This window comes from Ovis canadensis, chromosome 21 (genome assembly GCF_042477335.2).
Source record: "Ovis canadensis isolate MfBH-ARS-UI-01 breed Bighorn chromosome 21, ARS-UI_OviCan_v2, whole genome shotgun sequence".
NCBI lineage: Eukaryota > Metazoa > Chordata > Mammalia > Artiodactyla > Bovidae > Ovis > Ovis canadensis.
In genome coordinates this window covers 59,113,601-59,139,392 of record NC_091265.1, presented here as the reverse complement: position 1 = coordinate 59,139,392, position 25,792 = coordinate 59,113,601, and the positions used below count along the sequence as shown (strand labels likewise).

Here is a 25,792-nt window from a genome sequence, read left to right as displayed (position 1 = left end):
AGATTGTTCTCTGCTGGAACAGGTGAGTAAGGCCTGAAATCTCGCCAATGCTCTGCTTGCCAAGCCGTGTCCTGGACCCTGGAGCGGGGCTGTGTCCACCAGCAAGACAGGATGCCTTTTTCCAATTTTGCACAAAGATACAATCTGCCAAACTGTACGCCTGCAGGGCTGTGGCCACACTGAAGGTCTGCCGTTTTTCTAATCCCCATCAAATGCTGAACTAGTGGCCTTCTTACAGTCACAGTCTGGACAGGGCACCCAGGGTTGGTGGATGAGGCCTCAGTCAGCCGATTGCTTTGTCTCTCTCAGCTTCAGTTCTAGATGCTTCTTTGGGGGTTGGCAGATCTTGCTTGGGTGGGAATGGGGTTCCTGGCTAGATTTCCAGTTAAAGGTCTTCTGTGCCCTAAAAGCAGAAAGGGTCCGGCTTGCCAGGCCAGCAGCCCCCAGAGCCAGGCTTTGCTGGGCGGGGAGGGTGCTTGGGAGTGGCTTGTGATCTCCTTGGCCAGAATGGAATTCCCTTTAGTAAGGGGATTGCCATGCACTGAAATTCAGTTGAGGAGCAGAGGGTGAGTGGTATCTATGATAAATGCCCCTGTGAATACTCCCCCAATGCTGCATTTGCCTGAAATGGAGGAGGGGAGAAAGGCTGTCTAGGGCCCTTAGACCCTAGACAGGGGGCACCCCATCCCAGTGTGCACCCTTGGAGTAGAACTGGACCCAGAATTCCAGGCACCATGGGTCTTCCTGAGTCCACACCCCAGATGTCCAGTGGGAAGGGCGACCTGGGGAGCCCCCAGCTGGACTTCTGCAGTGAGGAGTCTCTGAGGGCTCCTCCCCTTCTCCAGGCCCCACTAACTCTTCATTGGGGCAAGCTTGCCTGACCCTTTCTGGACTGATGAATGACCTCAGAAAAACGCAGTACCGTATTTTGAGTGTGACTTGACTACCACAGAGCCCAGGCTGGCTTAAGTGGGTGCTGAAGAAGGAAGGCAGTGTGGGGTTGCAATAGTGTGTTGTCTTGTGGAGAGGGTAGGGGTTGTGGGACCCAGGGGGGACATGGTGTCGGGGATGGAGGCTTGTGTTCAGGGCCATGAGAAGAGGGCATCAAGGGTCAGATGTGGCAGTGTGGGGGCTGTGGGTGAGGGCAGGACACCCTCTGGAGATGCCCTCAAGGCCTTGGACTCAGGGGAAAGCCCCAGAGGAGCTGAGGATGCAGGACCACACCCCGGAGATGGAGGCAAGAAGTGGCTGGGGTTGAAGGGCAGGGGCAAGAGGTCAATGTGACCAGGCCTGGGAGGTGTTGGAGGCAGGGATCAGGGAAGCGGGGTGCTTCACAGGAGGATCCTGGGAGCCTGTGTGCCCCGAGGACTTAAAGAACCAGTGAATTACAGCAAATGGTTGTGGAGTGGGGGACTCAGGATGGGCAGGACTTGTCTGTGATCCAAGGCCTGAGGCCCCTGAATACCCTCATCTAGAGGGGTGGGGGTGAGCAAGAGGGTAGACAGCCAGCTCTGTGCCCTGATTGGCCTGATCAGCCCCCTCTGGGCTGTGATGTGTCCCCAGCATGGGTCTCCTGGTCCCATGTCGTGGGCCTGGCATTCTGCTGGAGCCCCAGCTATAGGTAGCTTGTCAAGGAGAAGACTGTCTAGGACAAGCCTTGATCTTAAAGTCTTCAAGAACAACTGGTGGCCCAGTCTAAGACAGAAGGTAGAGGAGACTGTGGGTGAGAGCTGGGCCCATGGAGCCGCTCCTGCCAGGCTGAACTCTCAGAAGTGCCTGCTGCCTGCGGGGGCTAGGGAGGAAAGATATTCAGAAGCCAGCTGCTCTGGCCTGTGAGAGGGGCTCCCAGCCCTTTTGCTCAGATACCTAGCTTGGCCTGGCTCAGAGCAAATGTCTGATGAAATTTCCTCCCTTCCCTGATCGAAACACAGCGAGCCCCTGCTCTGTGCCAGGCCCAGTGCTGGATACTTAGGAGAGACAGATGGGCCTTGGGCCTTCCTGGCAGGGAGTCCAAACCTGTGCCTTCAGGACAGAATAGGGACATGGTGTCAGAGGCATCCAGGGCAGAGAGGAGCATCTGGAGGTCTGCCTGGAAGAGGAGGTGCTTGATTGGATTCAAGGATGAGTGAGATATCAGCAGGGGGAAGGTGCTCTGAACAGAAGGCAAAAGGTCAGAAAGAGGACAAGTGGTATGGGCCCGCAGTGAGTACCCCAGATGTGTTCATGGTTCATGCAGGGAAGGGAGCCTTGTCATAATCGGGCCCAGATGTCACCATTTGATGGGCTACCAGCCTCCTCAGATCTAACAGCTGAGTTTGCCCCTGACCCAGGGACCAGGTTGCTGGGCTAATCTTGGTGGGTGTAGGGTTCAGGTAGGGATGGAGGACCAACTATGTTCCTCCCTAGGTTGGGAGCCAGGCCTTGGCCTCACTCTGGGCCTGGAGCCCAGTACCCTAATGTTATAAATGAGGAAATTGAAGCCCAGAAAATGAAAGAAACTTACCCACAGTCACATAGGAATTCATGATAGAACAGGTCTTGGCCTCCCAGGTTAAAATCGAAGCCGAGAGGTAAGCAGCCTAGCAGATTCCTGCAGGCATGGGGAGGACGAGTCAGGCCTTCTGGGGCTCCTTGTGAGACATGACCCTTCCCTGGCCTCCGAGAGCCACAGAAGAGACGGGATAGTCCATTCAAGTAGCCCAACACTGACGCCTGGAAGTCCTGCCCACTCCAGGCCTCAGCACTCTCCTCCATGATAAGCTGGTATTGGGCAGTCCCAGCCCCACAGAGCATGCTTCTCTGTTCTTGGCTCAGTTTTCCAGGGTGGCTGAGCCTGTGGAAGGCCAGGTGCTCAGAGGCTTCACAGTTTGGGGTGCAGGTGAGCTCCTGCCCGGGGGAGGTTAGATCCTGGTGGGGAGAGCAGCCTGAGGAGCTTGGCGAGGCTCTGAGTTCAATAGCAAGATCTTGGCTGAGCTGGCTACTGTGACCAAGGATGGCTCTGCCAGAGGATCAGCAGAGGTGTTTGAACAGCAGGGCAGAGACCAGAGCACTTTGGGTGGGGGGAGGAGGAGAAGAGGTGCCAAGACGTGGTGGTGGCACATGGCCGGCCGGGCTGCATAGGACAGAGGGATCTGCCAGTGGAGTCCTGAGAAGCTTCCCTTAGATGGGGTGGGAGGCTTGTGGTGTGATCTGTACAGATCGAATGCTGCAGAGATGAGCACTCAGATAGGGGGCATGGCTTGAGCTGAGCTGGAAGTACTAGAAGAGAAAGCTACCACTCACACCAGACCCAGAGCTGCCTCTCCAAGAGGAGGGAGTGCTTCCACCAGCCCCCTAGGACCCAGGGCTCAGCTCCCTTCCGCCCCAGACCAGTGGGTTGCAGTGTTTTGGTTTGAGAGGGGTTGTCCAGGGGGCTGATGGGTGTTGTAGCTGTTGACCCAGGGGCTGATGGGAAATGAGATTTGTAGTTCTCACTCTTTGGGGCTGATGGGAATTTTAGTTTCTACCCAGGGGACTCCAGCTATCAGACCTAGGCTCCCACCCCCAGAGGCCCTCCCCCGTAGTTCTCCTGGGCCCTATATTAGCAAGTACATCCTTCCCAGATGGCTGTGTATGTATTTTCTTTTCTTTTTTTGCTTTCTTCTTCTTTCCGTTGTTTTATTATTGTTTTAACAATAATAAGAAGGCCAGAGGCAGTCAAGCCCTGGCCAGGTCCTGGTGGCCCATGGGGGTTCTGGGGAGGGGGAGGGGGGGAAGTCAGTGGGGGTCAGAGGTGGAGGGTGAAGAAAGAGAAAGTTGGGGATTTAGGTTAGTTCGAGAATCATGTGTTCCTGCCTAGTTCCTTCACTCACTCCCTGTCTCTCCTCACCTCCCTAACTTCACATGGCTTCTCACTACCACTCCCAAAGTCCGACAGGACCTCCTCCAGTGTGTCTGTGACCCCCTGCCACTCCTCATCCCTTCCCATGTTCAATTTCTCCTCTCCCCATGGCCAACTTGCAATTAGCCTTCAAAGCCCCTTCCCACGACCATCCCCTCCCAAGTCCTCTAACCTCTGAGGTGATTCCTACACCGCTGCCTGTCATGTACCTCCTCCCAAGCCCCCCTTCTGTCTGCTCCCTCCCTCCTCCCCACGCCAACACCGGGTTATGGTAACAGTTCCTCCACGACAGCCTCCACTCTGCACATTTCAGTTTTGTGTTTAATGAGGGGGAGAGGGCACAAGTGAGGGAGGAGAGGACTCTGGAGGAAGCAAGTTGTTCAGGGAGAGAAGAGTGAGGGAGGGAGATATCAAACAGATAGACAGGAAACGTTGTACGGAAAAGTTGTTTTTTCTTATTTTTTCCGGGAGAACCCGCTTACACAGCTCTGTTTGTAATTTTTTTCTTCATGCTAAAATCACACGGCCTATTTGTTGATGTAAGTTGCCTGAATTCCGTGGTATGCTATCTTCTTTTTTAAAAACAAAAGCAAAAAAAAAAAAAAGCAAAAAAAGAGAAAAACCTAGAAAAAACCCTAAAAGATATCGTTGTTAGGTTTGTTTATATGCTGCTCTTGTATCTGTTTTTAAAACCTTAAACCAGTAGAGTTTTTTTGTTTTGTTTTTTTCCATTTCTTTTCTATTTCCTTTCCTTTCTGTTCCTTTTGGTTTCTTAAGACAAACAAAAAACCAAAACCCAGAGAGCCACAGAGCCCGTGCGTGGGGTGCCCAGAGCATCCGAGCCGCTGCCCGCTTAAAGCGCAGGGCTCCGGCCGGCTGGCGGTAGGGCCCAGCCCGCTCTAGTCTCCGCCAAAGCCAATTGGAACCGATTTGGGTGTGTGAGGCTGTTATTTCTCTCTCTGTGCCGGCCGCCTGCGCCCCGGCCCTCGCTGATGCCCTGTCTTTTCTCTTCTCTCTCTTGTTCTAGGAGGAGAGTTAATATTGCCCATAATCACGGAGGACTCCTTAGACCCCCCTCCCGTGGCCACTCGATCCCCCTTCGTGCCCCCACCCCCCACCTTCTACCCCTTCCTCACCGGCGTGGGTGCCACCCAAGACACCCTGCCCCCGCCCGCGGCCCGCCGCCCGCCCGCCGGGGGCCCCTGTCAGGCCGAGCAGGACGACAGCGACTGCGAGGAGCCTATCGAGGCCTCGGGCTTTGCCTCCGGGGAGGTCTTTGACTCCAGCCTCCCCCCCACGGACGACGAGGACTTTTACACCACCTTTCCCCTGGTCACGGACCGCACTACCCTCCTGTCCCCGCGCAAGCCCGCTCCCCGGCCCAACCTCAGGACAGATGGGGCGACGGGAGCCCCTGGGGTGCTGCTCGCCCCCTCCGCCCCGGCCCCCAACCTGCCAGCGGGCAAAATGAACCACCGAGACCCGCTGCAGCCCCTGCTGGAAAACCCACCCCTGGGGCCTGGGGCCCCCACGTCCTTCGAGCCGCGGAGGCCCCCTCCCCTGCGCCCCGGCGTGACCTCCGCTCCCGGCTTCCCCCATCTGCCCACAGCCAACCCCACCGGGCCTGGGGAGCGGGGCCCGCCGGGCGCGGTGGAGGTGATCCGGGAGTCCAGCAGCACCACGGGCATGGTGGTGGGCATCGTGGCGGCCGCGGCGCTCTGCATCCTCATCCTCCTCTATGCCATGTACAAGTACCGCAACCGCGACGAGGGCTCCTACCAGGTGGACCAGAGCCGGAACTACATCAGTAACTCGGCCCAGAGCAACGGGGCGGTGGTGAAAGAGAAGGCCCCGGCCGCCCCCAAGACGCCCAGCAAGGCCAAGAAGAACAAAGACAAGGAGTATTACGTCTGAGCCCCCGGCACCGCGCCCCACTGCCAGCTGCCCCTCCCGGGAGAGACCGGGAGGAGGGTGCGGCCCTCTCCCTGCCGGGGCCCTGGGGACCCACTCCCTGGCTGCCTCAGACTTCTCTCACAAAGAGGAAACGCAAAAAAAAAGAAAAGAAGAAGGAAAGGAAAACCCCGTGCTCGTCCCCTTCCTCCTGCCGGCTGTCCGGCGCGGAGTTATCGTCCGTCCTGGGGCTGTCTGTCCCTCTCAGCTCTGCGCCCGCCGGGCAGGGCACATGCTTACAGCCCTGGGTTGATTTATTTTTTTAAGGGGGGTAGTTTTATTTTGGTGGGGTTGGGCGGGAAGGAAGGCTGGGGGTTTTGTACAGTGTCCGCTACTCGTCCTGTTCATTTCCCTCCATTTTTCTTCTTGCTCCCTCTGTTCCTCCCGCCTTCCTTCTCTCCCCAAGCCCTTCAGTCCCCACCCCAGGCTTGCTGTGTCTCTCAGTCCCCACCCTCTTTCCCCACTTCTCCTTTGTGTGTGTCAGGTTTCTCCCTTCCTTTCCTCCCTTTGGGTTTCCAGAGTCGGTGGGAGAAGGGCGGGAGGGTGGGCGGAGCGGCCCAGAGAGGGGCGGGGCGGGGCGGGGCCTGGGCGGCCTCGAGAGCCCTGGCTCCGCCCACCAGGAGGAGGAGGGGCCTGCCTGGTGCCCCACCCAGGGAAGGGGCTCGGGCCTGGGAAGGCCTGCTCTGCTGTGTGCCGCCGGGCGACGTGCATTGATGGGGAAGCTGCTGGAGGAGCAGGGTGGGGGGCGGGGGGGAGGGGAAAGGCAAATGCAGATATATATTGAAGACAAATAATCTAGATATCTCGAGCAGCAGCCTGTGGCACCCGTTGGGCGCGGGCAGCAGGGAAGAGGGGGAGCCAGGCATAGCCCGCGGACTGCTGGGATCACTTCTCTGCCCACAGGCTCCCTGCTCCCCCAGTTTTTTTTTCTCTCTTTGTTAACAAATGTGTCTGAGTCTTGGAAAACACCCCAACCCCGGAAATGTGTGGGAAAAGAAAACAAAAACTTTCCAAATCCAAAGGTCCTGTGCAGTTTGTTCGGGTCGGGTGCTGTTGGGACCCTGGTCCCAGCTCTGGGCTGGGATCTGGGCCCAGATGAGCCCATGAGAGCTGGTAAGTAGCGCCCAGCGGTTTGGGTTGAGCATGACTTTGAGCTCCTTGAGGCGGCTTGTCTTTGTCTCACCTTCACGTCCCAGGCAGCCCCCAGGCCCGAGCGCGATGACTGGTCTCTGGCCCCACTGGCCATGGACCTTAGCTTCTCTCGGTGCCTGTGTGTGTGCTTAGTCGTGTCTGACTCTGCGACCCCATGGACTGTAGCCCACCAGGCTCCTCTATCCATGGGATTTTCCAGGCAAGAATACTGGAGTGGGTTGCCATTTCCTACTCCAGGGGATCTTCCCAAGCCAGGGATCCAACCCGAGTCTATTGTGTCTCCTACATTGGCAGGCAGACTCGGGGTGGACAGATCCAAAGTGGAGCATCCTTTTGCCCCCTAGTGGCTAGAAAGGGCCTGCATTCTGGTGGTGGCTGCGTGTGCTTTGGGAGTGGGGGGGACAGCCTTGACAGCCCCCGGGGGAGGTAATGTTATTCGTGGGTGGGAAGAGCTTCAGCTGCTAGTCCAAGGTCTCAAGGTGGGTCCGTATCTGAGTCCAAATTTTCCCCCAGTTCCGCCTAACTCTGGGATCTCTGCCCCTTTTACATCTCTAGAGTTTGGCCCTTGCCCCCCACTGGCTGACAGTGGGCAGCACCTGGGGCTGCAGGTGGGAGAAGGGTCCATACACCTCAGACCAGCTGTTTGCTTCTTCATGGTGACATGAAATGGGCCCAAGGTCCCAGACATGCGCAGATGGGTCTGTATTTGTTTATCCTCTTGGTCTAAAGGAGCCGAGACTCAAGGTGGAGGTTGTACATGAGGGCCCACACATCCTCGATTGTACTCGTGCATCCTCGGGAGTGTGGGTGAGTCTGCATCTCCCAGGGGGCTGCACCGGAGCACCAGGCTTTTGGAGACAGGACTCAGCCACACTCCATCACTCAGGTCTCCTCGCCTTCTGCTTGGTGGGTCTTGCCCCCCACCCCGCTGCTCCAGGCTCTGCCTTCTCAAGCTCTTGGCTCATCGTCACCCTTCATCACCCTCCTTCATTGCCCTATTGTGCTTCCTGAACTTCCACCCCTGGCTAGCGTGTTCTTGCAACAGTTTCATAAGATTGGTCATTGTTTAGGCCTGGACACCTCCCAGGGTCCTTGGGCTCAATGCCCAGGGAACCCCATCCAGATCCACCTCATCTCCCCCCGCATCCCTCCATTCTGGGATGAAGTTTTTGTGGTGGGACCCTTCCCCTCATGGGGTGTGCCCCAGTGGCCCTTGAGAGTCTTCCCTTCACCCCGAGTCCTAACAGGGGTGGGAGAGCGAGTCGAGTCCTCCCCCAGCCACTCCAGGGGGTGGATTTCCATGGACTTGACCTCTCTTCTCTTTCCTGAACCAGTCACCAGGAGGGAGGGTTGGGCCTCGCTTGTCTCCTACCACTCACAGTCTTGGAGGGCAGCCTCACTGAGGTCAGCTGTCACCCTCTGCGGGAGCCTGCGCAAGGCCTGACGGGGGCAGGCTTGTCAGGATGTCTTGCCCCTGTGCTGGTCATGGCCTCGCCCCAGGGTCTTCTGCTGCTGCTCTCCCTGTCCAAGGAGTGGAGACTTATCTCGAGTTCTCCTGCCCCCATCACCACTAGCCAAAGAAACAAAGACAGGAGGCAGGAGCTCCTTGGTGTCAAGAAGGGAACATCCTTACTCCAGAAGTTTCCAGAGTGGCCTCGAACAGTCTATCGGGGTAGGGGGTCAGAAAGAAGGACAGTGCAGGACTTGGAAGGTGGACTCCCGTCTGACTCATTGCCGTGTGGCTGTGCGATTGTGTTTTGCTTTCTGTGAGGAAGCTAAGAGCCCTGCCGCCCAACGACTCAGTAGTGAGGAAAGACTCCTGGCCTCTGCCACCCAGTGTGCTTGTCTGTAAGAGACAGTCCCCTTGGTCTTAACCCCTTCATCCTGTGCATCTCATGTTGAACTTACCGCCTGGGCCTGACCTGGGCTCCTGGTGTCTGGCTGGGCTGGCAGTGACCCCTAGGAGAGTCTGAACAGCATGGGGATAGGTGAAACTCTGGGTACCCTGCTCCTGGACACTGGTACTTGTGGGGATGTGTCAGGAGACTCTAGGGGGTGGGAGGGGAGAATGAAGGACGGGGTTGGGGAAGAAGCTTGCAGTGAAGCCTGGCTGACACCTTTGACTGTGAGACCTGCACTGGCCAGGCAGGCCCCCGAGTGCGGGAACGCAATCTCAGCTAGCGCGGGGGCTCTTTGGGCACGAGGCCCTCCTCCTGGCAGTGGATGTGGAGCCTGTGTGGCCGGCGCTGCCCCTCCTCACACACCCTCCCGGGTGAGCTGCAGGCCTGGCTGGAGGCAGGAGAATTGCCAAAGTGGGTCTTGAGGCATTTTCCTGTCCCCGCTGCCTGAGGCTTCTACTGCTAATGATGGGGGAGTGGAGGAAGGTGACTGAAGCGGTGCCTGGCAGGGGTGCCCTGCAGGGTGCCTAGCAGCTGCTGGGCCAGGAGCTCCCTGTGATGGATATCAAGAGAGAGGGTGCATCCCAGGTGAAGGCCTGCCACTCGAGGGGCAGTGCCCAGGTGATTGCAGACCTGTGGTTGCTGCTGAGGGAGGCCCCTTTGCCCTTGGCAGGGCACTCACTCCGCCATGGAGATGACACTTTCTCCCTCATTGCCCCAGAGGGCCAGGGCCCTGGGCCTCCCAGCGTCCAGGTCCTGCTAAGTGAGGCTTCCCAAGTGGCGCTAGTGGTAAAGACCCTGCCTGCCAATGCAGGAGATGTAAGAGACGCGGGTTTGATCCCTGGGTCAGGAAGCTCCCCTGGAGGAGGAAATGGCAACTCACTCCAGTATTCTTGCCTGGAGAATCCCATAGACAGAGGAGCCTGGCGGACTACAGGTCATGGGATTGTAAAGAGTTGGACACAACTGAAGCGGCTGAGCACGCACACACGAGTTAAGTGAGGAGTGCCATGTGGGAACTAGGTGGGTCCCCCTGGGTCCTGGCAGGCTGAGACCACCTGGAAGGACCAGGAGCAAGGCCATTCTGAATATGGGCAGACAGATGACTCTGAGCACTTGGTAAGCTGGAGGACACCCTTGGGGAGGGGAGGAGTCATCTTCCTCCAGGCCTGGGAAGCTTCTGGAAGCTTCTGGCCACCCTGGGGCCTTAGGAATGCTAAGCAAGAGGAAGTAAGTCAGCGGGGGCTCAGTTGGGCAGCAGGTGGACAAGATAGAAAGTCCAGGGCAGGTGGCACAGCCTTATCTTTGGGTATCTTTACCAATGCGATCCCCGCCCCTTCCCCTTTGTCCTGGGGTCTTCACTGGAGGCAAATAGCTAAAGGTCATGACCTCCCAGAGGCCCAGGCAGAGAAGACCAAGCCAGGGAGTGAGCCCATCTCCCTGGGGGCCAGGGAGCTGCTTCCTGATCTCCCAATAGCCTTCTCACGTGTGTGCCACGTGTGCGTGTGTACACATCACTGATGTGTGTGTGTAGAGGTGTGTGGCGCTTTGCTGAGGCACCTGGAAGCAGACACACAGGCGGACCAGAGAGCATCTGAGCACAAGTCGGGGGTGGCTCAGCAGACGGCGCGGCTGCTGGAGACCTGCTGGGCCCCCACGTGTGTGTGAGCTGGGCCATGAGAGCTCAGGGGCCATCCCTTTCCATCTGAGCACTTGTGCCTGGTTTCCCTGTAAGTGGTGCCAGTGCAGGGGTTCTGGATGGTTCTCAGATGGTGTCTGTGCCCTCCAGAAGCTTCACCGAGCACCCAGATTGAGGCCTGAGTGCAGGCTGGAGGGTAGTGGCCAGAGCTGGCTCCAGAGACCTTTGGACCTGGGCTCAACTGCTGACGCTGCCCCCATTAGCTCGGTGTCACGGCAGTCAGTTTCTGTGAGCCTTGATTTTCCCCCATGTAAAATGGGGCCGCATCTACCTCAAAGGCTTCAGGAAAAGATGCAACGAGATGATGCCTTGAGGCGTCCAGCCTGGTCGGTGCCTGGCCCACAACAGAGACTGGAAAACGCAGCCGCTTGGCTGACACTCAGGGCTGGAAAGCTGGCCTGGGAAAGGGCGGCCCCAGCAAGGAGTCCCCACCGCCCCTCCCAGGCAGACTCTGGGGGCACATCGCAGAGCCGGAGAGGCGCAGTTGTTCGTTCTTTTATTCACTCTCATCCCCCTCGAACCACCGCCCCTCTGCTCTAGGGGAGCTGGGGACATGGGGACACCCCACCCTCTGGGAACTCACAGGCTGGTAGGCTGGGGGACAGGCGTGTGGCCACAGCCATGGTGAGAATTTCACTAAAGCCCTGCATTGGGCCCTGGGTCTGGGAGGATGTGGAGGTTGTTGTCAGGGAGAGAAGGTGGTAGACAGAAGACATGGCCGGGCGGCTGGAGTGGGGAGGGTGTGGGAGGGGCTGGAGCCATCTTTCTGATGAAGCTGAGGATAGGAGACTTCACTGTTGCTCTTGCAGAGGCCCTGGGGTGCAGTGAAAAGCTGGGGAGGCCGTGAGGGGCTGGCGGTCAGCCTCCAAGCTCAGGGGCAGTGAGCAGTAAGGAAGCACGCGGTTGACTGCGGGCCCTGCTCCTCTCTGCAGCCTTGAGGGAGGGGCGGGTGACGGTGTACCAGGCAGACTCTTGCCAGTCACACAATCTTTTGCCCTTTCTGTGTTGGAGGCAGCTCCTTAGACAGTGTGAGGCCAGGCTCAGCCCGAGGGGCAGTCCCCAGGTCCTCCGGAAAGGAAGGCCTTTGCTCTCCTTCTGCTGAGAAGTCATCCCATCACAGGCTTCCCAGGAGGCCTAAAACCCTGTGGATTTCAGGACAGGACGTCCCTGGAAGCGTGTTGCCTTCCATACTACTCTGTTCAGGAAAGACACGGAGGGTTTGTGTCTCATGGGTGCAAGTTACTCCTGATCTATGTCTATCCTAGAGGACTCAGGAGACACGGCTGCCCTGCTCTTGGGCACGTGATGGGGGATGGATGGGGAGTGACTTCCCTGATAGACATCTAGAGCCTTTAGGAGTAGAGTCTGGGGCCCATGAGAATGTCCAGAACCGCTGCCACACCCTCAGCTCTCCACCTCACAAAATGCTGCCCCTTGACCTCTCTCTAGGTGGAGCTGGGGGTAGGTGGGCCACTCAGGTCTCAGATGGTGGAATGAAGGGCAGGGGACCAAGTCCACACTGTCAGCTGGGAGACGGAGCCCTGGGTCTCTAGTCTCCCAAAGAGGTGCTGTGTGACTCCAGGCCAATGCTATCCCTCTCTGGGCCTCTGCTTCTCCCTTTGTCTGGCGATGGGGGTGGGTGGCCAGGCCCGCCCTGTTCTGGGGCTCCAGGGAGGGCGGAGGGGATGGCCGGAGCTTCCTCCACTGACTGCCTCTGAGGGTCTTGGATGGTGTCGGGCAGCAGCAGGCTCTGGGGCTTCGGCAGCACCAGCAGCGCAGCCAGGCCGCTCAGCACGGGTACCACCCCACATGCCAGCAGGGGCAGGGAGGCGCCACAGACGCACAGCAGCCGGACCAGAGGCCCCAGGATGGCTGCTGCTTGGGTGGCCATCTGGCACAGGCCCTCTGCGGTCATCCTGCCGGCATAGATTCACCTGTGAGGGGTCGTACTGCCTGCCTACGGCTTTGACCTCTCACTCTGGCCTGGCCCTCTCAGCCCCAAGAGGCACCATGGGTCAGGCTGGCCTGGGATGCACCTGGGCAGCCCCGAGGTCACGTGAAAGAGAAGTTCGAGGTGCGAACATCTGGTCTGGGGGAGGCCACGCCCATGGCACCCTCCCAACCCGGAAGTCCCGCCTCCATGGGGCTCACCTGAGCATAGTGGGGAAGAGCTAGGCGGTATAGATGGGGAAGCAGGTGAAGGCAGCCCCCACTCCCCTGAGCCCCAACACGGCAAGGGCTGAGCACAGGGCCTCCATCTCTGTGGATAGAGATGGGTTTGGCAGGCTTGTTGGCGGCGGTCCCAGGCTCTCCCCAGGACCTTCCAAATGTCTGCTCGTCACCTCCACCTGGGTGTCCCCAGACCCCACACATGCACTGTGTCCTAAGTGACCACATTCCCTGCCCCCCGCCCCCCCGCCCAGTCTGCTCCCACCCAGACTCCCAGATCCAGACCCTGGGAGTCCTCCTCCACCCCCTCCATTTCTCTGCCCTTCTCAACAGCACCCCCACCCCCAATCCCAGCAATCCATCACAGTTATTCTGTCTCCACAATTTTTCATAATGCTGTCCAGTGCAGGCCGCCTCCGTCTCATCCAGACGGCCCAGCAGACTCCTTCCTAAGTGGGCCCCACTCTAGTCCAGTGCCCTTTTGATGGGGGAAAAAGAGGACTCTTTTCGTGGCTTAAGCTCTCCTAGGTCGGGAGCCTCTGGCCGCAGCCACGTGCATCCAGGCCCGCCTGCTCACCGTGGGGCACCAGCGTGTTGGCTAGGATGCAGAGGCCCGCCAGCACCAGAATCACAGGCGGCCCCGCAGCAGCAGGGTGCCGACCTTGGCTGGGATGTCCGTGACCACAGTAAAGGCTTGGAGCAGGAAGATGTTGCTGCCTAGGGCCTGCAGGTCCAGGATCAGGCCGTAGAAGGTGAAACCAAGGGCAAAGCTGAGGGTGGGGGTAAGTAGGTGAATTCTGGCTGGGGATGGGGCAGCTGGTTTGTTCTCCGACCTGCCTCCACCCTTCCCTGCAGGCTCTGTACCCATTGGTTGGGTGGTCGCTATGGACTACATTTCCCAGGTTCCCTTGCCAGTGTCACGTCTCCTGAGCTTTGGCCAATGGGAGGCACTGAGGAGAGACTGGAGGCGGGACTAGGGCAAAGCTGAAGTATTGCTCCCCGGTTCTCTGGGCACCTTGTTGGCAGTGGCGGCGTTCCCTCCACGGCTCCAGCTTCCACTGACCAGCCCCTTTCTCTGTGGTCCTGGTGGGTTCAGTCTTTGCCAGGTGGTCCTGGCTCCTGAGCTCTGATAACCCCTCTCCCTTCTCTCTGGTTCTTCCAAACTAGGTGCGCGCGTGCATGCTAAGCTTCGTCAGTCGTGTCTGACTCTTGCGATCCTGTGGACTGTAGCCCACCAGGATCCTCTGCCCATGGGATTCGCCAGGCAAGAATACTGGAGTGGGTTTCCATGCCCTCCTCTGGGGGATCTTCCCGACCCAGGGATAGAACCTGGGTCTCTTACGTCTCCTGCACTGGCAGGTGGGTTCTTTACCACCAGCGCCCCCTGGGAAGCCCCAGGGTAGATGTGCCTTTCTGCCGCTGAATTCTCCAGCTGCCTCCTCTGCCTGTTGGGCTCTGCAGTTCTCCAAGCAACTTTGCTGTGTATCCTCCTTGCTAATCTCTCCTGTTGACCCGTCCCAGCCTGAGTCCTCCTGGCCCCGGGCAGTTTCCTGTGGGAGCCTAATGGAGAGAGTCAGTGCCTCAGGCCTGGTCTTAGAGGCCCTCTCAGCCAGTGGGGCCAGTAGAAGAGTCGGCAGAGCCAGTGGATGCCAGCAGAGCCCTGACTCCAGGCTTCCTGGCTGCTGGTGGCCTGAGGTGGAGGCTGGGGCCGGGTGGGGTGGGGCTCGTCAAGCGCACACTAGAGGGGCGTCTATCTGCACAGGGTGAAGACACAGGTCCGGAGGCCCAGGCCAGGAGTGCAGAGCAGAGCTACCAGGCTTCCAGGAGTCTGGCTCACACTCAGCTCTTCCTGCATGGCTGAGCGCAAGACCTGGAGGGAGGGTGGGGAGGGTTGTCAGCATTCGGTCACTGCCTGGCCCTCCTCCCTATGACCCCCATCCTGGGGGCCTGGGGCCCTCTGTCCATCTCCCAGGGACCCTGTTCAGGGACAGGAGAGGGTCTGAGGGTCTAGCCCTGGGGGAAGGCCCAGCCTCGCCTCACCTTGACGGTCAGAGCATCCCCCACTGCCCTCTTCCCGTTGACGGTGGCCACCTTCTGTAGCTCCCACAGGCCCCGCTCCGGCCTGCCCGTAATGAGGAGCCATCATGCCGATTCTGCCAGCCACCTGGGGCTGGGGAGAGGGAGGAGAGCAGGAGGTCTCTGCCTGCGCCCCCCAGGGCCTGGCCTGCACGAGCCTCTCTGCCCCTCTGTCTCCTGCCAAAGGGGTGGCCTCACTGGCTGCCCCAGGCTCAGGGTGGCTGAAGTTTGGGGGCTGGGGGTGTGTGGCAAGCAGCAAAGGGTGCTGGCTGTGGGGGCCAGGTCCTTTCTGCCTCCTCCCTCTCTTGGGCTGGGGTTGGGGGTCCCTGTCCTTCCTTCCTGCCTCCCTCCTGACCCCGAGCCCCTTCTCCCAGCCTCACCTGGGAGCCAGGGCTGGGAGGGCCTGTGTGCAGTGAACACGCCCCTGATGGCTCCAGGACCTCTGTCCTGCAGGCCCACCAGGGTCCCCCGCTGTCCAGCCCTCCTGAGTGTCACAGGGCCCTCCTGCCCGCCTTTCACCCCCATGGCCACACCTTCCTGCCTGAGCTGGCCCCTCCCCTGGAGCCCCTTCCTGCAAACATCCTCACACCCATGGTGGGGCTCAGGCCCTCTCAACCTGCACCCATTAGTCACCAGCGCCCGTCACCTCCAGCGCCCCCTGCAGGCGGCCAGCCCACGGCCCTTGCCTCACTTTTGGCCCATTTGCCCATGCCAGGCAACAGTCACCACCTCCTGGGTGCCAGTCAGCCCCACACCTCCCAGCGCCCCCTCCCTGTGGCAGGACCCAACCCCTAACACTAATCTGTCTCCCAGCCCCTCAACATCAAGCCCAGACCCCCTGCACCATCCAGACCTCGGCCCCCTTTCTGTGCCCACTGCCCCACACTGTCTCCTGCTGCTGGACACAGGTGCCCCAGCCAGACACGCTCCCCCCGCAGCAGGTGGGGCCCTGAGGTCCTTGGGGGTTTGCAGAGCCAGAGAGGGGGACTCAAGTGCACTCAAGTGTAGAGTTGACGAGACCCCGTGACCTGCCAGACTAGGTGTGCGGGAGCCGTGAAGGAGAGGGAGGTGTCAGGGCGACTCTGACTCCAGTACCTGTGGGTGGCCCCACAGGGGAGGAGGAGGTGTAGGGGAGGAGGAGGTGTAGGGGAGGCCCCGGGGAGGAGCGGGTGTAGATGCTACGTTTGTGATGCTGAGACAGTAGTGATGGGGACGTCACCCAGGTGGCTGGAAGCTGCAGAGAGGCAGGCCGAGGAGGGGGTGGGGGCCTGCAGCGTTTGGAGAAGGAGAGCCGTGGGCACAGGGGAGGTCCCGGGGGAGGACAGTAGTGCCCTTTCGTGGGCTGCAGGGCCAGAGCGACAGGTGGCCGGGCGAGGTCGGCGGGGTCATTGGCATGGGGTGGCACGTGCAGACGCATCTCACGATGAGAAATTTGGTTGGAAGAGAAGCAGAGAAGCTGGTGGTAGCTGAGGGGCCATGGGGTCCCCTCCTCAGATGGGCCCCCTAAACTGAGTGGTCTGTGATGCTCTGATGTGTGGGATTTCTCTCCTGCTTATCACTGTCTCCCCGGGCACAGCCAGGGCGCTGCCCGGGATGGTGCTCAGTGGCCATTTGTTGGAGTGAGGAAGTAGTGGAGTCACAAACGCACGTGTGCCCATAGCCCCCGCGTGGGCCTGTCTGCCAGGGCAAGCGGGGCTTGGCCGCGCGGGCCAGCATCAGCGCCAGGCCCTGGAGTCTGCCTCACTGACCTCTGCCCTTTACTCTCGTGATATGGGGGCCAGTCTGCCAACCCCGAAGGCCACCGGCTGGGTGCAGGTGCCTCTGCTCAGGGCTGCTGCGTGAGATGTGATTGCCTCCTGCTCCGAGGAGTGAATGTTTTCTCCGAGTGGTGTGTGTGTGTGTGTGTGTGTGTGTGTGTGTGTGGTAGCTTTGCATCCCATCTGCCCCGACCTGGCCTAGTGCTGCCAGGCCTGGCACAAAGGAGGGGCTCAGAACACGTGCCCAGAGGTGCACATGCCAAGGCAGGCAAGGACAGGAGACGGGACGGGCTGAGAAGTGATGGGAAGGAAGGGGGAGGAGACGCCTGGGAGGAGCAGGGGAAGGAGAGGCCCTGGGTCGGGGGTGGGGGTGTTGGGAGCTGGGCCCGTGCCAGGCTCCTGTGGCTCCCGTCTGGCTTTCTGCATCCCAGGCCTCTGCACCCAGGGTGGAGAGTGGGTCTCCTGCAGGGAGGGAGCTGGTCGGCACCCACCAGGAGTACACAAAGCAGAGGAAGTAGGGAATGGAGATAGCCGGCTGCAGCAGCGTCCAGTCGTGCCGTAGGCCACCGCAGCCAGGAGGACGTGGCCGAAGGTGTAGCCCAGGGAGTTCAGAGTCAACACCAGGACGCCGGCTTGTGCTGACATCCACTCTGCCAAGTGGAGACCAAGTGGGTCGGCCTGGGAGCCCGCACAAGCCTCCCCTGCCCTGCCAGGGTCGGGGACCTACGGAGAATGATGGTGTTCAGCATGGTGCCCACCACAGCGAAGGCCAGCAGGAAGTAGAAGAGGCAGTACATGAAGAAGGTGGGGGCAAAGGCAGCCACCGTGCCTGCCACGGCCACCTGAAGGTGGTTCCAGGTCAGCACCCGCCGGTGCCCAAACCTGCGGCAAACACCTGGGGAGGGCAGCCGGGTCCATGGGGTGCCATGGCGCTGGCCATGGGGGTCTGGACCCCTCTGCTTGCCCACTGAGCGACTCCTGGGTCCAGACCCACATTCTGCATCCATGGAGGGAGGGCTTGTGAGCACAGGGCGCGCCCCCTGAGGCAGGGGGTGAGCTCCCTGTCAGCAGGGGCAGCCAAGCAGTAGCTGGTCAGCCAAGCAGCAACCTGCGGCTGAGCAGGCTTTAGCAGTGAATGTTTGATGAGAACAATGACCCTTCATGGCCCCAGAGGGGAGTCCGTGAAGCTGAGGCCCAGAGAGGGACTCAGCTTGCTCAGCAGCACAGCTGGAGGGTCTCATGAGAGGTACCCACATCAGATGGAGTTTTCTCCCCAGATCCCGCCAGTTCGGGGCCAGTCAGGGCCCAGGGTCTCGGGGCTCAGGGGCAGCGAGGGGACGGGGCACCTCACCTGTCAGATACTTGGCCACACACAGCTGCTCCCACCAGGTTCCCGGCCAGGTAGATGGACGGCTCCATGGGCTTCAGGGCCTGAATGTCACACACCAGGTCCCACTGGTGGGAGAGGAGGGGCCGGGGATCTGAACTCAGGAGGCTGGGAGGGGGCAGCGGCAGGGCTAGATGGAAAAGCCCAGGGAGCTGGGGCTGGGTGTCCGGCCTGGTGACCTTGGGGGTCGTCACCCCTTGCCTAAGCCCCTCCTTGGCTCCCTGTTGTCCCAGGTCCGGGGTCAGGCCCTCTCTGGGCTCATCCGCCTCCTCGCCAGGCCCCTCTACAGCATCCACCCACGCTGGCGCCTTCTCCTGGCTTTCAGAGGCCGCTTCCCTCCGTTCCATAGAGTCCCCTTCCTGCTTGCTGGGTGGGCCGCCTCTCCTGTCTCCCTCATCTGCTGGAGGCTGCCTCTGGGAACCCAGTGACTCTGCGGAGTGCCCCTGAGACTCCTGCAAGCTCATTCCTGCCACCAACCCAAGAAGGACCTGGAAGCTGCCTGTGAATGCGGAGGCCAACGGTGGTGGGACTCCCCTCGCTGCCCCTCGGGACTGGGCCATTTTGAATCCAGCCGGCTGTGATCTGTGACTTTGGCCTCTAGGGTGTTAGGACTTGGGGACGGTCTGAGGGGAGGCCCCTACCTCACAGACCCAGCCGTCCACGCATAGCTCTGTGTTGGCCTCACTCCAGTTGGTGGCCGTGGTGTTGGGGTCCAGGAGCTGCCACTGTGGGTGGCAGAAGCAGCGACACTGGAGGGGCCCAGGGTTGGGGCCCAGTGGGATGGAGATAGCCAGGAGAGCCTGGGGGTCCGGGGCCCCAGGGACACTGGCCTGGGCCGTGCTGTTGTCCAGGAGGGGCACCCAGCAGCGGTGGCTGGGCATGGCGGCTGAGAAGTTCTCCAGTACGTTCTGAGGGCCAAGCCACGTGATGGGGACCACCAGGGCCCCCATCTGGAGAACCTGGAACTGGCTCCAGCTGTCCACTCGGTCCAAGAGTTCAGAAAAAGCCATGGAGCCTGCCTGGAGGCGCCAGTGGAGGTGCCCACCTCACAGAGGCTGGCTCAGGGCAGAGGGGCTGATGCGGGCAGCCTGCCCCCCGCCCCCCGCAGCACCTCCTGCTGCACCTGCCGGGCTGCCCAGGGCACGGCAGCGATGCCCGCCATGCATATTCAGCCCGGGGGTCTCTGGGCGCCGTCACTCAGGGTGGCTCCAGCTGGGACCTGAGTCTACGAGCTGTGACCCTGAAGCCACCAGCACCTCCCCAGAGACACAGCTGCCCCTGGGCCTCTGGGAGAAGCTGAGTTGGGAAGTGGGGAAAGGAGGCTGAAATCACCCAGGCTGGGGCACTGTGACCAGGTGACGAAGAGGGCTTCGTAGTCACTTCTTGGGTAATCAGTCACAGCTCTGAGGGAGGGACAGATTCAGAGGTCCCGCAGCTCCCACCCTGCGTGGGCTGGGCGGCCTCAGCTCTGCCCCTCTGCACCCCTGCCGCCTCGTGCCTGCCTGTGCCAGGGGCGCTGAGGGCTGACCCAGGAGAGGTGCTGCCCGGGGTCCTCTCAACCTCGGGGCTGGCGTGAGGCTGGAGCAACATCTGTGCTCTGTGAGGACTGTGTGTGTGTGTGTGTGTAGCCCGAGTCACCAGCAGGTGTCCAAACCCCATGTGTCCCAGCCAGCGTGGCCCAGCTCCCCGCCCGCAGCCCCTCCCTTCCACGTGTCTGCCGTCATTAATGCCCTCCTCCCCACCGCTTTGCTCTCTTGAGTCTTTCAGTGTCTCCAGACACCCCGTGGGTTCCTCAAGTTCAGTGTCACCTCGAGATGCCTGCCCCTCCCCAAATCCACTCCTGGATCCCTAGTCTGGTTTCACATCTCCCACACCCCACCTGTCAAGCCCTCCAGTGGCTGAGCCCTGCTAACTTCTCCTCCCCCACCTCTGTGTCTCTGCAGCTGTCCCCTCCCAGGTCTCCCTGCCCCTGTTCCTGTCCCTTCTGCCCATCCCCACACTACAAAGCCCTCCTGTCGAATCCTGCTTAAAAGCCAGGGGCTTCCCCCTCAGCAGCGCAGCAGGAGCTGGCCAAACTCCCACAGCCGAGGTGAGGCAGGGGAGCAGTGCACACTGGGTGGGGGACTCAAGAAAGACTGGACCCGAGCCAGGAGAGACCTCGTTGGTTGCAAAGGGGGTTGGTTGTCCAGGTTAAGCCAGAGGCCACATTCCAAGGTGGTGTTAGTGATAAAGAACCTGCCTGCCAATGCAGGAGATATGAGATGCGGGTTCGATCCCTCGGTCGGGAAGATCCCCTGGAGGAGGGCACTGCAACCCACTCCAGTACTCCTGCCTGGAGAATCCCAGGGACCGAGGAGCCTGGCGGGCCCACAGTGTCACAAAGAGTCAGACACGACTGAAGCGCCTTAGCATGCTTGCATGTATATGTGAGTACACAGATGCACGTGCCTGTGTGTGTACACGAGCGCATGGATGTGTGTGCACATCTATGTACAAGTGTATTCAGGTGCGTGTGTGACGTCTGGCAGGTAGGTGGTGGGCAGTGGAGCAGCGGTGGTGACCCAGCTTGTCATGTGCTTTGGGTGTGAGGCTGCCCCTCCCCCGCCCACTACTTCTTTTGGTCTTGTTCTCTCTCCCCTCTGCTCATTCACGTAGCTCACAGGCACAACCTCTTCACTCCCTGGCCTCTGTGCCCCAACCAACCGACTCCCACGAGCACCCTGTGTTGGCTCAATGGGCTCCTGCCATTGCTCAGACAGTGCCCCTGGCCTGAAATGCTGTCTCCTAGCTCACCCTGGGCCACATCCTGCATGTACCATAAGACCCTCCTTCTCCAGGGAGCTCTCCTTGCTTACTCCTGCCTCCCCCTGGAGCTCAGAGTGGGCAGTGGAGCCCCACCTTCACACCGTCCTGCACTTTCTGTTATTGTCCAGCTGGCCTCATTTCCATCTGGTTCACGTTGGGCAGAAACCCTTCTTTAGAGCATTCTTGGAACCCAGGTTTGGACAGCAAAGGTTCCATGAAGACATGCTCCAACTGGTTTTAAAAATAACTTCTTCCCCCACCCCCCATAATAAAATTAATGTAGGCACCTTTCAAAACATTCGGAAAATATTGAAAGGTAATAAGAAAATGAAGGCCACTCCTGAAGTCACCAGCCACGATCACCGCTGATAACACTTTGGTGTAAATACTTGCACATGCTATTTCAGTCAATGTGAGTTTGATCCTTGAGTCGGGAAGATCCCCTGGAGCAGGAAATGGCAATCCACTCCAGTATTCTTGCCTGGAAAATTCCATGGACAGAGGAGCCTGACGGGCTACAGTCCATGGGGTTACAAAGAGTCAGCCCGGACTGAGCAACTGAGCACAGCACGTTCTGCCTCAGAAGCTTGGGATGGAAACGAAGCTTAACGTCTTTTGTAAAATCCAAGCGAAGAGCCGCTGCCTTTTACCTGGTGATTCTAGCTTAGCCACACTTACTGTGCTTATGATCGTGCTTGCCCTTTTAGGGCCTTTTCTTCTTTACTGTGTTTTCCCTTTAAATCTGTTTGCTTGCTCCTGCTCCCCATGGAATCCATGCCTTTTCTTGTTCTGTATTTCTTCGGTTGGGTTTGGCAGGAGCTCGTTTTACTTCCGTTCGCTTTCTATTTGAGCACATGAACTAGGAGCTACTATAAATCATCTCCTCTCTTCAAACCTCCCACCCTCTCTCTGTCCTCTCAATAGATGTCTTCTTACTTCACAAAGAAAGTAGAAGCCATCAGGAGCCAACAAGCTGATTCTCTCACCAGCCCACCTGCCTCAGTGCCCCCACAGTCTGCCTTCCCTCCTGCCACCATAAATGCCCCAAGCGCCCTTTCACCACAGCCAGCCCCTCCCTGTGAGCCCTCTTGCCCACCTCCCCACCTGTTGCCCTTCCTCCTTGGCACCTGTCTTTCCCTCCCAACTGGACAATTTCCATCAACGTACGAATATGTTCCTTTTCTCCAGACCTCAGAAAGACCCCCTCCCTTTCAACCTCCCATCTCTTTTCCTGCGTCTGTCCACGGTACAGTTCCACGAAAGGCTTGTACACATGCAGTTCCCGTTTCTCTCTTCCCGTTCTTTCATGGATCTGGTCCCTTTGTTTCCTGGACACCCCATGGTCTCCAGCGATGTCCCTGCAGCAAGTTCAGTGGCGTTTTCGGCCTTCATCGTACTTTGAGCATCGCAGCTCCTGAGCCTCCTCCTTCCCTACGACCCTTTCCCCGGGGCCCCAGGGTTCGCCTGCCCCCTGGCGCCTCTTCCCTTGCCCCGCTTCTCTGTCTCTGTGGCTGATTCCTTCTCTTCTCCCCACACTCTTCCCCCTGGGGCCACAGGGCTAGTCCTTTCCTCTCCTCTGTCTCTCTCCTCTATCATCAGGACAGTTCACCTCTTCAAAGACCTCTTCTTGGAATGCTAGACTGTAGGGCTTCCCATGTGGCTCAGATGGTGAAGAATCTGCCAGTAATGCAGGAGACCTGTGTTCAATCCCTGGGTCAGGGAGATCCCCTGGAAAAGAGAACGGCAACCCACTCCAGTATTCTGGCCTGGAGAATTCTATGGAGAGAGGAGCCTGGTGGGCTACAGTCCATGGGGTCGCAAGGAGTGACATGACTGAGCGACTCATAGTTTCACATTTTCAAACATGGGGACCTGTTGAAATATCCTAGGCCCCAGTTGGAGCCACTCCTGCCTGGGGTGCCATGCCGACAAATGAAAGCTTAGATAACATTTGTGTCCCCATAAATGCTCTGCTTGACCAGAAACGCCGTGTATGCAGTCCGTTGGTCCCCAGAAGCAAGCCAACCCTGGGCTCTGTACTGTTGCCCTGCTGCCTCTCATTCCAAACAAGGCTGACTATATGTTCTCAGCCAATCCAATATATTCTCCTTTTCTCATCCTATTTTTTGTTCTTTATCTTATTAGGCTTCTTCCCTTCCCCCTCCCTTATTTTGCAGTTCTCTGAATGGAGATGATCGGTGTTAAGAAGGTTTTTTTTTTTTTTCATCTTATCCACAATTTAAAAAAAATTATTGGAGTATAGCTGATTTACAATGTTGTGTTAGTTTCAGGGTACAGCATAGTGGTTCAGCCAGGTTATTTTCCCTTACAGAATATTGAGCAGAGTTCTCTGTGCTGTGTAGTAGGTCCTTTTTGGCTCTCTATTTTATATGTATTAGTGTGTGTGTTAACCCCAAGCTTCTAATTTATCCTTGGCCCCTCCCACATTTCTTCTTAGGTCACCTTAAGTCTGTTTTTGAAATCTATGTCTTATCCATTGTACATAAGTTCATTTATATAATTTAAAAAAATTAGATTCCACGTATGAGTGATATCCTACGTTATTTGTCTTTCTCTGTCTAATGCTTCATTTAGTGTGATCATCTCTCGGTCCATCCATAAAGTGTTAAATTTTGTGTTGCCTCGGTTATTTTCTTTAATCATTTTTTAGCAGACCTAATCAGCGTCTCACACTTACCGAGGCCAAAGTTGAGTTCCGTTTCAACATACTTCTCTGTGGCTTTCCTGTCTCAGCTGTCAGAGACTCCACTTTGCCTGTAGCTCAGGGCAAAACCTTGGAGTCATCCGTGTCACACTGCATATGCCATTTGCCAAGATGGCCTGTTGTCTTGACCTTCAAGCCATGCCCAGGCCGTGCCCGCTGCTCACCTCCTCCACTGCTCCCTCCATGTCCCAAGCCACCGCCATTCCAAGAAATGGAAATTTTTACTCGAGGATTAAACTGAGGGTTATAACCTAGGAGGCTGAGAGTTCTCCTGCATTGCAGGAGGGTTCTTTACTGTCTGAGCCACCAGAAAAGCTTCTGCTTTATTATTTGGTTTTTGGCCCCAAGGCTTGTGGAATCTTGGCTCCCTGACCAGGGATCAAACCCACACTGCACTGGAAACCAAAGTCCTGACTACTGGACAGTCCCAACTTAGCTCTTTTAGAAAATATTTCTTTTTCTGCAATGGGTCCTGGTTGTGGCACACAGGATCTTTGGTCTTCATTGCGGCCGTGGGCTCCAGGTCCTTGATCAGGGATGGAACCTGGGCCCCTTACATTGGGAGTGTGGCATCTTAGCCAGAGGGAGGTCCCCTTTAGTGCTTTTCTAAATGTGAGAAGGTACGTGGATTCGAGTTCATAAAAAATTTCTCCTGAAAGTAGCTAATTATCAGAATGCCTTTTCTGCAAGTTTTCCAGGGCATAAAGTACCTCATGCTGATCTCAGTTTTTTTTTAGGATATTGTAGGTCCGAGACTACAGTGGCTAATGACTTGATTCCTGTAGAACTGGATGGTAGGCAACATTCTTTATTTTACAGTCCCTTCCCTTTAGATCTTAATTCCAACGAAGGTTTAGGAGGCGTCTGTGTCCAGTTTGTCCAGCCATGCTAGGAATGCTCATTTCAGGGTCAGGCAAGGATTTTGCTGATCGGCCTCTCAGTGTGCTGTTCCTGGATTAGGCCCTGCTGGTGCATGCGTGCCCAGTCATGCCCAACTCTTTACAACCCCGTGGACCCGCCAAGCTCCTCTGTCCATGGAATTCTCCAGGCAAGAACACTAGAGTGGGTTGCCATTCTCTTCTCCAGAGGATCTTCCTGACCCAAGACCGAAGCCCCGTCTCCTGTATCTCCTGCACTGCCAGGTGGATTGTGTACCACTGAGCCACCTGGGAAGCCCTAGGCCCTGTTAACAGTAGCCAAAGCCTCTGTCTTATAGTTGCTTATGGTTCAGGAAATGGTCCTGCCTCGTTGCTTCTTCCGATGTTCAGTCGCACTACCATTGATCTCACAGAGCTGGGTATCTTATATATCGTTTCAAGGCCTCTGCACTGTGTGCCGTGTGTGTTCCGTCATGTCTGACTCTTTGTGACCCCATGGACTGTAGCCCACTAGGCTCCTCTGTCCATGGGATTTCCCAAGTGCTGCGGCCAGCACAGCAGGTAGGGATGGAAAGCGGTCGATGCACAGTTTGGGAAAAAAGAAGCTAGAGACAGAATGAAACTTTTAAAGATGGGACTGGGGGACTCAAGACCTCTTGGATCAAGAGCCCCTGTTCCTCGGAGCCGCATCACTTTAATTTAGTTTCTTGGCAAGCAGAAAGTATCTGCTGGGCTACGATGAAGTCAGCCTCCTGTGTCCCCGGTCACGTCTCCCGTTTTATTGATTACTTTAAACTATCTCTGTTATTTTCTTGTACAAGGGCTATCACCTGGCTGGAGGTCATAGACCCGCATGTGCCTTGGGAAAACATCTTAGTGTGTGCACAGCAGCGTTTTGAACTTGCGCTGACCCAGCGTTCCAAGGTCCACACTACGTTTTTCCTTAGCAGGGCATGACAACCCCAACTGATCAACCTGATGTACTTTTATCTGCGTTATGCTCTACTGCTATATTTTCCTTTTATTCTTTTCCCACGGTGATTTTCTCGCGGCTTAGCCAGAGCAACGGGCGGCTGACTCTTAACCCCTGCATAGCTCCCTTTTTGTAGCAGAAGATATGTTGATCTTGCAACATCTTTCTTCAATAGTTCTCGGAGGGTTCTTTGCATGCATCTGAGGACTAAAGAGAAGATTATAGTGAAACAGCAAATCATAGCTAGTGTTCCAATGAGACCACCTCTGATACCTTTGATCCATTCGAGAGGACTCAGTGCCAGGAGTGTTCAGATTGGTTCTATTCCTGGGGGGTTACACAGAAAGTAGTAATGTTCCAGTCACACTTTAATGTATTTGTAATTTAAGATTTTGTACTTCTTCTAAGAGTAGCACTGCATTTTCTAAATCCACCAACCTGTT

The 25,792-nt window shown here is 57.8% G+C and overlaps 2 protein-coding genes across 7 annotated transcripts in view; one reads left to right on the top strand and one right to left on the bottom strand.

Annotated features, from left to right (window-relative positions):
* Positions 1 to 6,845, top strand: part of NRXN2 (neurexin 2) — a 100,185-nt gene extending 93,340 nt beyond the window's left edge. For 3 of the 6 annotated variants that reach the window (XM_069566146.1, XM_069566144.1, XM_069566143.1), the window contains one exon: positions 5,490 to 6,845. In XM_069566146.1, the coding sequence (XP_069422247.1) occupies positions 5,490 to 5,794 (305 nt within the window). In that variant the 3' untranslated portion in view covers positions 5,795 to 6,845. Of the gene's footprint in view, positions 1 to 4,907 lie in introns of all 6 variants that reach the window. The other 3 variants (XM_069566145.1, XM_069566141.1, XM_069566142.1) reach the window with 1 other exon arrangement.
* Positions 6,846 to 12,128: 5,283 nt separating this feature from the next.
* Positions 12,129 to 18,978, bottom strand: SLC22A12 (solute carrier family 22 member 12). Its single transcript, XM_069565373.1, is given in 11 exon segments — positions 12,129 to 12,495; positions 12,731 to 12,839; positions 13,326 to 13,379; positions 13,382 to 13,518; positions 14,488 to 14,618; positions 14,789 to 14,912; positions 17,073 to 17,136; positions 17,139 to 17,231; positions 17,309 to 17,463; positions 17,933 to 18,062; positions 18,615 to 18,978. Coding segments are annotated over 11 exon segments (1,728 nt in total).
* Positions 18,979 to 25,792: the final 6,814 nt, after the last annotated feature.